General features: G+C 34.4%; 3 protein-coding genes across 9 annotated transcripts in view; 2 read left to right on the forward strand and 1 right to left on the reverse strand.

Moving 5' to 3' along the window:
- The window catches only part of Lmpt (four and a half LIM domains protein limpet), a 357,474-nt gene that overhangs the window by 292,148 nt on the left and 49,867 nt on the right, over nucleotides 1-15,459 (reverse strand). Inside the window, exon 1 of one of the 4 annotated variants that reach the window (XM_074170572.1) lies at nucleotides 6,459-6,614. The exons of the other annotated variants lie outside the window; for them this stretch is intronic. Coding sequence (XP_074026673.1) covers nucleotides 6,459-6,599 — 141 coding nt within the window. The 5' untranslated portion in view covers nucleotides 6,600-6,614. Of the gene's footprint in view, nucleotides 1-6,458; nucleotides 6,615-15,459 lie in introns of those variants that run through there. 4 annotated transcript variants of the gene reach the window in all.
- Nucleotides 1-15,459, forward strand: part of LOC141480525 (uncharacterized) — a 149,415-nt gene that overhangs the window by 32,857 nt on the left and 101,099 nt on the right. The window lies entirely within an intron of this gene.
- LOC141480526 (uncharacterized) lies at nucleotides 7,973-9,315 on the forward strand. Its single transcript, XM_074170581.1, has 2 exons — nucleotides 7,973-8,163; nucleotides 8,229-9,315. The coding sequence occupies exons 1-2, from the start codon at nucleotides 8,147-8,149 to the stop codon at nucleotides 8,515-8,517; spliced, it is 306 nt and encodes a 101-aa protein (XP_074026682.1). The 5' UTR covers nucleotides 7,973-8,146; the 3' UTR covers nucleotides 8,518-9,315.

Genomic DNA, 15,459 nt, shown 5'->3' on the forward strand with positions numbered 1-15,459 from the left:
TCGGTAATTTTTTTAAATGCAACACCCTATAAAAGGTATAATAATTGGGGTTTAACGAACATAATTTGAAAGATGTGCGCTCAGAAAATAGATTTTATTGATATCTAATAAAAGTAGACACCTGACACCTATATTTGGTGTCAGTGTTGGATAATACGTAACGAGCTGATTCTGAAAAGGTATAATAATTGGGGTCTAACGAACATAATTTGAAAGATGTACGCTTAGAAAATAGATTTTATTGATATCTAATAAAAGTAGAAATTAATTATTTATTTTATATTCTTTTCTAATTATTAATTTAACAATGGGAAAATAATCCAGTAATAAATACATGACTTTATTTTAAATGTTCGAACTGTGGTCCTTGCTGTAGTTGACACTAACCGTGCTAACAAGTATTTCTTATTAATTTCTAAAAAACTAGGCGGCTAGTTTTTTTTTTGTTATTGTGAAATGTCATTATTTCGATTGACGTTCAGTAACTGTTGAATATGACAGTAGTTGTTGTATTGATTCGTGAATTTTCTGTAGTATTGCTTCGAATTAATTTGAAGTAATAATGAATTTATGAGTAACGCAAAGAATTGAAATAATTATGATGATTGGATATGGAGACAGATTGCGAACTCAGATGGAAGTGTGTAACTTATTTAATGAAAAATATCTAGAAAAATGCATAACGCAGTCAGCAGTAAGTAAGATTGAAAAGAAATTTCTAGACATTAGTACAGTTGAAAATGCACGCAAATCAGGTCGTCCTTCTGTAAATGATGATACAAAACTAGATTCTACTTGCCTTTGAAGATGTGCACACTTCTGTTCGTAAGGTTAGTCGTGATGTCGATGTCAGTAAAACAACTGTACACAAAGTTTCGAAATTGGAAAAATGACATCCCCTCAAAATCGAACTTCTACAGGAATTGAACGAGGATGATCCAGATAGAAGAATAGAATTTTGTGAAGCCATGATGGATAACTGTCATCGAGACCGTCTCCTCGTAAAAAATATAATTTTTTCTGATGAAGCCACTTTTACATCGAATGGTGGGGTCAACCGTCAGAATTGTAGGTACTGGGCCAAAGAAAACCCCCACTGGATGCGTGAGCATCATACACAATACCCGCAAAAGGTAAATGTATGGGCTGGCAGTGTAGGAAACAGGATAATCAGACCCTTCTTTTTCGACGGTACTTTAGACGGGCCAACATACCTTCAGTTTTTAACGGGGAAATCTTGTACCTACTTTAATTAATTTATTCCCCAGTAGAATTAATCCTGGAAGTTTTGATGAAAGTTTATGGTTTCAACAGGAGGGTGCGCCTCTACATTATGCTGCAGATGTTCGCAGGTATCTTGACCAAATGTTTACGAACCATTGGATTGGTAGACGTGGACATATTGAATGGCCAGCGAGGTCGCCAGACTCAAATTCGTTGGATTATGTGGGGCCATCTGAAGAATGATGTTTATAAAACGAAACCATCAAATATTCAAGAATCAAAAGAGAGAATTCGAACAAAAATAAACAATATTTCTCACGAAACCATAAACAAGGTTCAACAAGAATTTATTCAACGTTTAGGTTACTGTCAAACACAGCAAGGACTACAGTTTGAACTTTTGAAATAAAGTTATTACTGGATTACTTTCCCATTGTTAAATTAATCATTAGAAAAACATTTTAAATAATCAATTAATTTTTACTTTTATTAGATATCAATAAAATTCATTTTCTAAGCGCACATCTTTCAAATTCTGTCCGTTAGACCCCAAGAATTATACCTTTTCGAAATCAACTCGTTACGGTTATCTAAAACTGACACCAAATACAGGGTGTTACATTTTAAAAAATTACCAATGACGTCATCACATTAATCTAGTTCACCCTGTATAATAAAATTTTGTTGTAAAATTTAGAATATCAACATTAAAAATCGACGAATTTCAGGTTTTTGTAAAACGACCTTTGGTTTTGGAAATATCTAATTTACTCCATACTTTGCGGACAGACTGTATTTTTCAATACAGAAATGAAACTATCGTGTTCACTAACCGACCGCCTAGGCCTAGGCCAAACTAAATAATCCCGTGGCCTTCGGTTACTTCGTCAGGGGTTACTCATTTATCTTTCATCAGTTCATTTATTGATAATCTGAATACTACCTCTACAAAAAGTGGCATTTTCTGTACAGATTTTAGGCAAATTTTTGACCAGTACAACGCGAAAGTTACTGATCGCAATGTTAACGGAAGAAATGCGTAAAATATTATAATCCCATTCTATTATATCGACGCTCAGGAACATAAAGACCTAAAGAAAAACTCATGTTAAACGTAAATCAGGCACATGTAGATTGAGTTCGATGACGTCGCGATCTGATAAATGGACATTTCTGTTATGTATGCATTTTTATACTGACAAACTCATTGGCGTTTCGATATATTTCATGTGACGTTTCTAAACTTGGCCTTTCCGTTGCTGCATATCTATATATCATTTAATATTTTGTTAGTTTAATTTTCTGATACAATGATTGCATTTATTTAAACAATATAATCACTTCCTGATCCTTGCTTGCATGAATTTGTAATTATGATACTATACGTTTTGATGGAATATACCTGTATCTGACTTGGTTTTACTTTTCGACTTGGGCAAGACTTTGCTTTTGTTTAATATGAAGAAATGAGAAGAAAATTTTTTCGTACCGTCAACAACAACTTTTTATTTACAAATCTACCTCTCAATTGTCTTTTATACAGGGTTAACAATAACAAACGTTTTACATTAAACTTCCGCAGGAACACTGCCTCCCAGTGATAAAATCTTATTCATCTATAATCTTCAGGTTTATCAACATCTAGAAGACAAAGTTTGGTAACAGGCCTTCTATATGTACCAATATTTGTTTTTACATCGACCACTCGTACATTGCCATCTGCACCTGGATATGTTGCAGTAACTACACCTTTGGGCCAAGTATTTCTCAAGAATTGGCTTTCGACTAGAATCACCATGTCTCCAACCATGATTTTTCTTGTGGGTGATGTGCACCATTTTGTTCTTCTGGTTAATACCGGCAAATATTCTTTGATCCAACGGCGCCAGAAATGATCAGCGAGCAATTGAGATTTTCGCCATTGTTTCCTTGTGGACAAGTCATTTTCTTCAAACTTTTTTACAACTTGTGCTACACTTGAAGTACCCAATAAAAATGGTTTGGTGTTAAAGCTTCAGCATCTGAATGATCCAATGATACATGGATGAGGGGGCGGCGGCTGTTCACAATATGTTCAGCTTCTACGAGCATTGTATGAAGAACTTCTTCTCGTGGTATCTTCTCCTTCAAAATGTCCCGTAGACTTGTTTTTATTGACTTGATGAGTATTTCCCAACTGCCTCCCATGTGTGGAGCAGAGGGTGGAATAAAGTAAAACTCTATATTGTCGGTAGTCAGTTCAGAAGTGATTTTATTCGGATCAAAATCTTCAAGAGACTGCATTGGTCCAAAGTAGTCCATACCTACTATGGTGAAAGGTCTGACAAAAGAAGTTAAACGAGAACTAGGTAGGGGGGCCATTTCTGGAATTACTGGCCGAGCTCTTTTATTTTTGCACCACTGACAGTGGCTCCAAGAACTTCTTACGGCTGACCTAATATTGAGAATCCAATATCGTTGTCGAAGCTCGTTCACCACAAACGCTTGGCCATTATGCGCTGCTTTGCAGTGGTAATGAAAAATTAGCAACTTGGTGAAATAGTTTTTGGGGTCTAGAATAATTGGAAATTTGGTGTCTGTACCTAAATCGTTAGAGTATACTACTCTGATTTTCAACCTCAAAACTCCTTCAGCATCTTCTGAAAAATCTTCGATTTGAACACATTTCAGCCAAATTGTTTCTGCGGTATTTATCTTTTTCTCTATGGATTTAAATCAGCCCAGGGCAGTAGGTTTATTATTTGGTAAAGTTACATTGTCGTTTTTCCATAAAAGTCCAGTTTCCCATCTGTTTGCAGCTATCCTTTTAGTCGTCTCTTCCAAAATTTTAAAGGCTCTGATTTCATCTGGATGTTGTAATGTTTTATAATATTTTACACCCAAATTCTCAATTTTGAAAGAATTTTTAACTAGTTGGTCCAAATCGTCGTATTGATGGTTTATAAAAAAAGGAAAATTCTTGATTCATTGATTCATTCGTCGAAAATACTGTTTTGTGTTGTTTCCATGCACAACCCATCCCAACTTCGATTTAGATAAAATAGATTGGTTTTTTCCTCCTTCGTGGACTTCTCTAGCAATGATGAGATCAATGTTGTCCTGTCCGATAAGACTTTGTGGTTTCACACAATGCATATATTCAATATTCACTTGTTGAAGATGATTCCATTTCTTAGATAGACTTTTAGAGTCTAATGAATGTACAGGAAGAGATAAATTATGGATAGTTCTAACATTATTCAAATCGTACTCAGTATCTTCATTCTTTCCTCTTATTTTCAAACTGATCTTCGGGTGGAGTTCTTCACAGGACATAGAATTTGTCCAACTGAGTTTCAAACTTTCTGTTGGTCCAGTAGCACCTAATGTCTCAGCCAATACAGCATCAACCATGGTCACCGTAGAACCTTCATCAAAAAGAGCATATGTGTTGATTTTACCTTTGGGGCCAGTTAATTCTACAGGAGCTATTCTCAATAAAACTTCAGACTCCTTGATCCTGGCGGAATGATGGCAGACTTGCTCTTCGGAGTTCTCCAGTACTGTTTCAGGTTCTTTATGTAACAAAGGATGATGTTTGTAAAGGCAGCCATTAACATTACATGTTTTCTTGCTTTTACCAAGTTTCCTAAACCACTGAAACATACTTTATTTTCTTTCACCCAGTCCCAACGTTTCTCAACTTCTAATTTTTTGAAGTTGTGGCACTTTTCTACTTTATGTTCGTCATTCTTGCACAATTTACAACTGAAAGTTGGTTTATCTGATTGAATGGATGTGGTACAGACATATCTTTTCTTTTTATCCAGGAACAACAAAACATTATGGCCTCACTTATTTCTTCAAGCCAAAGAGAAAATTCTACAATTGTGACAAACTTTTTCAGACGTTTCAATTCCACTATTTGTTTTACCCATTCTATTTTAAAATTTGTGTTCAATTTGATCACTGCGTCGTTCAAATGATTTGGATTCAACAAATATTCATCACGTTTTAAACTTTGCACAGTAACTACCAGAGTTTGAATTTTATTGGAAAAGTCTAAAATATTGTCTAATCTGTCTTCTCTCAAGTCGGGAATCCTCCTCACACAATCTATTTGGTCTTGTATAATTATATCGGGTCTACCGAATCGTTTTTCCAGTGTATTGATAATTTTGCCGACTTCTTGAGTAAAACTGAGCAAGGCGTTAACAGATTCTCTGGCTTTACCTCTTAAACATTTTTGAAGTCCCACAATATTTTTGGCATTGGAAAATCCACAAATTTTTGTTGTTTCTTTGAACTGGTTAACCAAATTGATCCACTCTCCAGCTTGTCCAGAAAATATTGGAAGTTCCTTGCTGAACGACTGTCTGGCCATGAATTTGTTCAGTTTCTGGTCTACCGTCATATATTCGTGGGAGAAACTCTGGAGTTGCATTTGCTCCATGTTATCATTTGTTGATTTCACCCAATTTTTAATGAATGACCCTTTACTAGTTTGTGTTTTCGTTTCTTCTTCTTGTTTTGAATAAATGGATACACCATGGCTTTCAAGTTCAGCTTGTTTGAACATAGCTTCTTTTTCTATTAGACGTTTTTCAATTTCTAACTTTCTGCGTCGAATGGATTTACTACTTGAAACTTTGGTACTTTCAAGAACTTTGATTAATATCTAGTTTTTCCATATTTTACAAATTTAAGGTTTTAGATATGTCATGGATTTGATGGCTGTTGTCGAAAATTGCTAATACTTTTGCCTTTATCCTTTCACTTCTTCTTAAAGGTACTGAACGTGAAGCAGGCATCTTCCACAGGGTTGTTTTTATTGAAAACTCGAAGGACCACTTTTCGACTTGGGCAAGACTTTGGTTTTGTTTAATATGAAGAACTGAGAAGATAATTTTTTCGTACCATCAACAACAACTTTTTATTTACAAATCTACCTCTCAATTGTCTTTTATACAGGGTTAAACAGGAAAATTGACAGAAACATACTATAACATTAAAAGAACAAGAATAACAATAACGAACGTTTTACATTAAAGTTCCGCAAGAACAATACCTATTTTGAAATCATAACATTAAGAAACTTATGTCTTGTATCATTATGACGGAGATCAATCGTATCCCATTTCTCAAAGATATATACTCGTAAATACATGAATGAATGTATCATAGAACAATTCTGATTTGAAAAATGACAAAAGTTTAAATGAAATTTAAAAAATGATTATTAGCATTCCACTCACCCCACCGAACTTCCACTCCCTCATCACAACGCCACTATCATTATCACTCCCAAAAGTATCATTTTTGATATTACGAGCCCGTTCGTCACGATACATCGACGAGAGATTTAAACGAGAAAACGAACTACTGTAGCCCGACATTATTTCTTCACTGAATCAAATAAAAAGCGACCTCAACGCCGAATGTATTCGCGAGAAGAAATTCGGTGTAAAGCTGGTTATAGTTTAGCAGATTCCTTGCGAAAAGCCTTCTATTTATCGAGTAACCCAATCATAGAGTACAACTTGATAAGACCTTGAAATAATGTTGAATCCATTATTTTTACATGTGTAATGGAGAATTACGACACTCTCCATTGGTCGAGAGAAAAAATATTGATATTAATGTGAAAAAACTGAGATTTTCAGTTTTCTCTAATAAAATTGATATATTTCGACTATTATATACGATAGGGAAATGAAGTTTTTTTCATTATCTAGATAAATTATTTGGCTTCCTATCAGTATAGAAAGATATGTTTTTATTACTTTCGGAATAAGAGAAAAAGTCAAAATAGTAGGAGGATTGTGCTTTTTCAACACATTTCCATTCGCTTCAACACCCAATAAGTTCCTTATTCGATCAATAATCGATATTATTTTTTTATATAAAAAACTGCGGAATTTCATAACGATCATTTCGTCTCGATTATGTGAAGATCTATTTTGAACGGATCTCCCGATATAAACGTTTTACTGCACCCTTGTACCGCCCGCTGCCCGGTTCTCGGGACGAGCTTCCGCGATAATACCGCGCGAAAATACCACCAATTAAGTATTTCAGTCATTACATTTGAGAAGTTTACGTGTATGAGGTGTCTTTACTGTCAGATGCAATAAACATAATAAGTGTTGTGGCATTCTTTGAATTACTGGTTGGTGAGTAGATCATTCTGAAGATTTATAGTATTTAGTTTAATAGTTATTTTTTCGGTATAGTAGGTTCATAGCAATAATAGATATATGTTTGTATGTATATGCATAACCTAAAAATGGATTATTGCATCATATGTGGGGCAGACTTCGAGTCGTCAAAAGAGGAGGCTGTTGTGAAAAAGCCAACACGTTCTGGTATGGATACAATTATAAGATGCGCAAAAAATCGGAAAGATGAAAATTCTCTAAAAATCATAGCGCTGGAAACTTCTTTGTTGTCTCACCCAGATCGATTTCGATATCATTATAATTGCAGAAAAACGTTTTGCAGCAAACAAAACATGGCTCATATCAGAATAAATTCAAATGAAGAATCTAATCAGCCATCTACCAGAAGACAGAATGATGACTCGTTCAATGTAAAAACCGACTGTTTGATCTGCGGGAAAGGCGGTACTAAAAAAAAAACAGGGTCTTACAAAAATCAGTACGGGAACGGGTGAAAACACCAGGACGAAAATTTTTAATGCTGCTAGATGTAGAGAGGATTTGAAGATGCAAGGACGTTTAGAGTATTTCACTGATTTATTTGCTAATGATGCGAAATATCATCGATTGTATTATTCGACTTATATTGGTCGAAAAAATGTGGAATACTCGAGACCCAAAAATGTAGAGCAACAAACTGAGGAACATTAAGCACTCAATAATTTTTATGCTGAGATAAACCAGTCTGTCATCATTGACAGGAAGCCTATGTATATGAATACACTATGCAACATGTTCTGAGGTAAGATCAATAATTAAGAGTATTTTTAGAATAAGTACAGTATTTCATTCATTTTTAATTTTCAGATCCTTTTATCAGACCAGAATTTGGATCAATAGTCATATTGGACATATGGAAAAACATGACCCCCTTCAATATGGATGGCAAAGAAAGGAAACTCTGATTGAACCCTGTATGATGACATATGCCCCAGTACCAGACAACGTTAGAAAAATCATTTCTCTGTTCTGCACAGAGAAAACGTGTTCCACACAGAAATGCATTTGCAGAACAGAGGGTGTGTTTTGCTGTGATGATTGTAAATGCAAAGCACGTTGCAACAATATTGAAAAACCTGACGAAGAAGATAATTAATAAAGAATACCTTATTACTGTTTTGTATATTATAAGTTTTTATTACAATCTAATTTGCATCGGTGACTATAAACTATTTATTCGAAAATATCTACATATAAATAAGTATATACAAATATAAATTGCCTACCATATCTAGATTTTCGCAAAAATATAACAGTGAATAAATAATAAGCTCATTTGATTAATGAATAAGTTCTAAGCGCAAGGGGACTAGATGTCTGACTGACCGGGTACGCTTAGAATGGTATATTTGTGCACTGCCGCAACGCGTAGACTGTGGTGCGCTCTTCTAGTTAATCGGTTCTAGAAGAAAAACTGTTGGGAATATCAGTACCATTAATCGAGATGAAATATTCCTTATGAAATTCCGCAGTTTTTGGAATAAAAATATGATACAGTCAACTTAGCAAATGATCGAGATTTTGATTGATGAAGATTCATCTAAGGTTGAATGATCGAGATAGTATTTCGAAATGGTGAAATTTCTATAAGTTCGCCTGATCAAATATAAATGGATTATATAATATTCGATCGGCAATACTTCAGGCTACAAAATGAACTCTCATTTGTCTTTCTAGCTGTAATGGTTTTCTTGTTACACAGCTTTTTTGCGGACATATCGAAAAATGCGAGTTTTGTATAATTTCTACTGTAAAAAATCTCTCGACCATGGGGCGATGTCGTAATTCCTCATTTTATATGTAGATAATACTCAAGAATGATATTCTTAAGGTCCCATTAAGTTGTACTCCATGATTGGGTTAGTGAACGATAGACCGCACCGTCTGCCGTACTATTACTGAAGTATTGTAAAGAAGCTATCTGTTCCAATGTTAATGTATACAGTATGTATCAGCCAAAAGGAATGAATTTGATGACAAAAACATTTTTAAAAAACGCTGGAACACGTCGTTGAGCATTTTATTCAACAAAAATTTTCTCATTTTTCTGTATAGTATTCAATTTTTGGATTCTTTAGGCATGTTTATTGTACAGAGTGGGGCAAATTGGACACTTTCAAAGGGAAACTCCTGTTTTCAAATTAGATAGATGAAACTGATGGCTGTGTCTGAGGGTCATATTTTATGAAAAACTTTGTATTGATATCAATCATCGTTTCTGAGATACAGCACGTTTTTCGAAAATGTGCATTTTCGAAAAGTTGCAGTAATTTTTTTCTGTCAAAAATTTCTTGTTTCTATTAACACATTTCCAAAGCACTTTTCAATGTAGAATTAGAAGGTGTAAAAAACTTATTTTTTCAAATGAGATATCAATAGTAACTGATAGAAAACTATTTTTAATGAGACACCCTGTATATTCCTACGTATTTCAATAGAACTTAAAATTATCTTTCCAAAAATATAGCACAATTGATATTTTGCTAGTCATCTTTGAAATACAGAGCTTTAAGTTTTTTCATGTAGACTATGAAACTTTGATAAAGTAGGCCATAAAATAGTAAGAAATTGTTCAGTAGTAGCTATCAAATGTTCAGAAAGCTTTTCACAGGAGTAATTAAAACGCATAGTTTCAATAAAACTGATGACAATGTATACTATATTTACTACTTAACTACTAATAAATGAAACTTCAACAATAATAATAATGATAAAGAACATACAATTAAATGAATTTTTTCAGAGGTGTTCGAAATGTCCACCAGGTTCTCTCACACACATGCGACACCTTTTCTGAACGTTTCTGGTCGAATGAATTAACTCAATAGGAGTGAGAGAAACAAAACTTTGCATCACTGCCGCTTCCAATTCATATCTAGAATTGGTCGGCAACTTTCAACCTTCCCCAGGAATGAAAGTCCATAGGCGTCAGGTTCGGTGACCCGGCCGGCCAACGGTTGGGTCCTTGGTTGGCTATCCAATTATTACCAAAATTTGCAGCGGAAAAATAGGTGACAATTGCAATGTTGTGAGGCTTGGCCTCGTTTTGTTGAAAATATATTTTTCTGAGCTCCATTAGTGGCAATTCATCAACATGTGTTTCATTATTTTGCCTTAAAATTTCTAAATACCTCTGAGGTGTGCGAGTGCCATTATAAATGGCATACTTAATTAAATAATTAAATAATTCTACCCCTGAAAACACCTGCCCACACACTGAATGCAAATATTCCTCGACTTTCTCGATAGGACGGTAGCCTATTGATTGACGTGGGTGGACAGCTCCACTCAGTCAATCGACCACCTACCGTCCAACCAGTGTTAGGAATCACACGTTAAAACGTGAAACCTCGTTAGTCCTTAGCTCGCACAAGTTTTGACGTTTGAGAGTTGTTGTTTGAAGTGGGCGACAACTGGTTAATAGAAAAACAGATTTTCTTTCTCGGCTCTACAATAGAATGAGGATTTCATTGTGCCCAAGTATAAAACTTGTGGCGGTTGAAAATGCCGTGCCGGCACTGATCACATAAGCTCCGTCTGTCCAAATGAAAACTAACGAAGAATCACACATTTTCCAGGAACCACTAACAAAAAGCCATGCGGCGTTCAAAATCTCCTGGTCTGAGTTGATGAACTCTTCTGGTCCGGTATGGCTTAAAATTTTGTTTTTTCAAAATCCTCCTAACGTTAGTTCTTGATAGGCCTGTTGATATTTTCAGATTTCGCGTTGACGTTATGGAATTATTTTCAACAGCTCCTAAAACGACTATTGCTTCCAACTCCTTATCCCTATTTGATTCATATAATTTTGGCCTTTTCTTTTCAAAATGACCACAATCAATTAAGTTGTGTCGCAATCTTGCGAAAATGTCTCTAAAAGGTTGTCTTCTCTCTGGATACTTCTCGTGATACAAATTACTTGCTGCTTCTGCATCTTCCCCGGTTTGTAGAAAATAGACTCATACCCTATTTCTCATAATTCTCATGCTTCATTGCGAATGTGTTTGAAAATTGAAGAAAAAAAACACTTATTGAAGAGCGTCTTTACTGTTCAAATCAAAATTTGACAGCTACCAGTGAAGATTTGCATTCTGTTTTATCGCCGCATCCTCCAAAGCCTACTTGATCACGTGTGCGTTTTAAAGTCTACATGAAAAAAACCTAAAAGCTCTGTGTTTCAAAGATGACTCTAGCAAAACATCAAGTGTGCTACTTTTTTGGAAAATCAATTTTAAGCTCTATTGAAATATGCAGGAATATACAGGGTGCCTCGTTAAAAAAATAGTTTTCCATCAATGACTAATGATATTTCATTCGAAAAATAAGTTTTTACACCATTGCTTCGGAAAAGCTTCCATAGAAAAAAAATTTTTGACAGGAAAAAAGTTACAGCAACTTTTCGAAAATGCACATGTTTGAAAAACATGCTGTAACTCAGAAACGAATATAGATATTGATATGCCGTTTTCCAGATCAAGTTTGCCATAAAATACTTATGACCTCAGACACAGCCATCAATTTTCATCTATGTAGTTTGAAAACAGGAGTTTTCCTTTAAAAGTGTCCAATTTGGCCCAGTCTGTACATCATCCCTACCTATCTCCAACTGTTTTGGAAACAATAGAGAATTTCAGATTTATTGCAAAATCATCATCAAAAAGAAGAAAATTATTTTGTTAGCTAAATTCACTCAAAACGTAATAAGTAATAATCTAAATTTCTTAATAATGTAAAGAATAAATAAAAAACTATAAAAGAATAAATTGAAAAGGGGTTTTTCGGAGTGAATAATTTTTGGGAAAGAAAGGTTTTCGCAATAAATTGATGGATGTAGCCGTTACTACGTAGTAGGAAATCATGATGAAAATAAAAATGAAATTTTCTGCAGTAACGTTAGTTACAAATAAAAGTGGTAAAAACATAGAAACTTTCATTTCTCTTTTCAAAGGTTTTGTCCTTCTACTTCTCCATCGTTATACATCTTTAGAAGATTTGCACATTTTTTGTATCGAGAAGTGGTAAAATTATTAACGTATAGTCGAAATAAAAGTATAACGTACTACACTGGACCCACCAAGTAATAAAAAATCTAACAATTCTCTTGGTACCTATCAACAACATTCCGATTACTAGAAACGGCTGCAGACATTCAATTTGCTGGGTGTAACGCAATCGGAAACAATTCTGGTGTTTTTGAAATAGTTCGGGAGTCGCTTAGGAGAAGATTGGATTCTTGCATCCGAGCGGGGGGTAGTGATTTCCAACAGTTCTTGTATATTAAGAAACATTACATATATTTTTCAGTAATAAATTGTTAATATGGAAATTCTTTTCCGCTCCGTATCTTCGAAACAATGCGCCCTATCAAAAATCATCAGAAGGCAAAATATACAAGGAATAGTCCCTTAAATTTTTGCCGCATGTTTAATAAACACCCTGTATAAAACAGTATACAATAGCTTCCTCAGGCGTCTTCATACTGACTAAATTCTACATAATTAGTGTTTTACATAACAATTTGAACAATACCTGAATTGATTTGTGGAATCGGCCGCGGTGGTAGAGCGCCAGACTCACGATCGAAGGCCGTGGTTTCGATTCCCGCCTCGACCTGATATTTTTCTCGAGAGAGAAATTATCTGGTTGAAGCTGGGATGACTCTGCAACCGCGATAGGAATTACACGTTAAAAGGTAAGACCTCGTTAATCCTTAGCTCGCACAAGTTTCTCAACTTCTGAGAGTTGTCGTTCGTATGGGGGCGACAGCTTTCAACGGAAAAACATATTTTAAACAGACAGATTTTGAACAGATCCTTCTCTACAATGTAAAAACACAGTGAGCACTCTCAACTGTATTTTTTCCCGCAGTATCTCAGTGTATAGACTGTTTCTGGATTTGCTTCGTCTCGTTCATTAAGGCAATGAAACGTTTGCGAAATATTTTTATGTAGTAGTTGTTGGGGGAATAGTTTACAGTCATTGACTTCACAAGGTTTCCTTGTACTACATTTGAACTTATGATGATTTTTATTGAAACACGAAAAGCACAGCTTGTTTTCCGTAACGATTTTTCACCGTTTATCGACGTCGTCGTTTGCCATGACAACACAAATATCATGGACGTGAGCTTTTTCGTTGCAATAAAAATATTTCTTCTCATGAAAGCACTCTTTGGAAAAAATACTTTTTCAGGCTTCTTCGGAAAAGATTTTTGGTCGAATCTTTCAGAAACATAGCAGGCAGCTCTTGCAACTTCTCCTACCTATTTGACAAAATCTTCCAAATCTAACTTTTCATTTCCTTCAATCATTTTCTCGCCCCATTTCAGTTTCAAATGATCAGGTATCTTTCTGATCAGGTCTTTCAATAGCTGTGGATTCTGAAGATGTCCTGGGGATTTGAAAGCTTTCATGATTGCAACCGTATTGTTTATTTCACTGGAGAATTGTAGAAGTTCCTCAAAATTTGAATCTCTTAGATGATGAAAAACTCGTCCTTTGGATATTAGACCATCGATAATAAATCCAGGTCGCCCAAATCGTAATTCAAGGATTTATATAACCAAATTCACATTATCTGCTACCATCCCAGCTACCACGGATTGGACTTCCCCTTTCAGACATTTCTGAATTTTAAGCATAATTTTTCCGTTACTGAAATTACATAGACTACAAATATTTTTGAAAGTGTTTATGAAACAAAAGCCATTCTTGTGGATTACCATCATAGCAAGGAAAATCCTTTTCAAAAGAATTTCGAATTAAGATCTTGTTTTGATTATTCGCAGTAGAATTTGAAACTCTCTTGATGGCAATCGAAATGGTTTCACAAATTTCAATTTCACTGACAGCTTCTTCTCTATCGTCGATACCTCTTGCTTCTCCATGCATGCATTCTTCTGGGTAGTTTTCTATTCATTGATACACTGTTTATTTCGTTTCTTCTGCATCATCAGTAGTATTTGATCTATTCAATCGTAATGTTTCTTTTATTTTCGATTGAGCATTAATTTCAGCTTCTCCCAATTGGCGCTCTAGCTCTAACAATATCATATGCTTTTCACTAATTCTTTCTGTTCTAATTGGCCCATCTTCTTCTCTAATCCTTGTTTCTTTTTCTCATTTTCAAATGCTAATCTCTTTCGTTCTATGCTTAATTGTGAATGTAGAATGAAAATTCTATGAATATTTCTTAGAAACTTGTCCTCTTGTAGTAGACATATAGCACAGTAAATATAGTTTTAAACCGAGAATTTCATATCGATTGCATTTTTTTAAATTGTTTCACTAAGAAACGTCACCATAAACTTAAATTCCAGTTTTCAGGGTCGGAAGTGGTGTATCTCGGCAACCCTCTTGAAAATAATTTTTTGAGATAATCTCAGAAACCGTGTTAAGAATCACACAGGTAAAACCTCGTTAATCCTTAGCTCGCACAATTATCGACTTCTGAGGGTTGTCATTTGTAGGGGTGCGATAGCTGATTAACGGAAAAACAGATTTTAAACAGATTAAACAGATAATGACTATGAAAGTTTTATAAATATATTTTACATAATATTATTCATAATTAAAAAGTAATGAACAAAAATAGATTTTAAATTAGGAGATGTGTATTTTCAAGCGTGTTAATTGCTTTTATAAAAATGTTCAAATATTTTCATAGAACTTTTCTCAACAAACAGTATGAGCTATTAATATTCAGAGGTTTCTTTATTTCTTGAGATATTTTGGAACCTTGAAGTGAAAAACCGAGTAGGTACAAAAGTTTTGCTTAATGCATTAATTTTGATTAAATCAAAAAACAGTCTTTATGACACTTTAAAAGTACACATCTCTTAATCTCAAATTTATTTTGTTTATATCTTTTTGTCATGAATGTTAAAATAAAAAGTTATTGGAGAAAGTTGTAGTTGATATTATTGTAACGGGTGATTTTTTAAGAGGTATAGGATTTGATTTTCAAAACAACACAAACAATTTGAAAAAAATTATGAAATCTTTATTGGAATCCATAGAACGATCAATATAATTTAATG

Source organism: Leptinotarsa decemlineata, unplaced genomic scaffold, assembly GCF_025532065.1.
Source record: "Leptinotarsa decemlineata unplaced genomic scaffold, Ldec_3_MD MMD2_P_RNA_scaffold_9, whole genome shotgun sequence".
Lineage (NCBI taxonomy): Eukaryota > Metazoa > Arthropoda > Insecta > Coleoptera > Chrysomelidae > Leptinotarsa > Leptinotarsa decemlineata.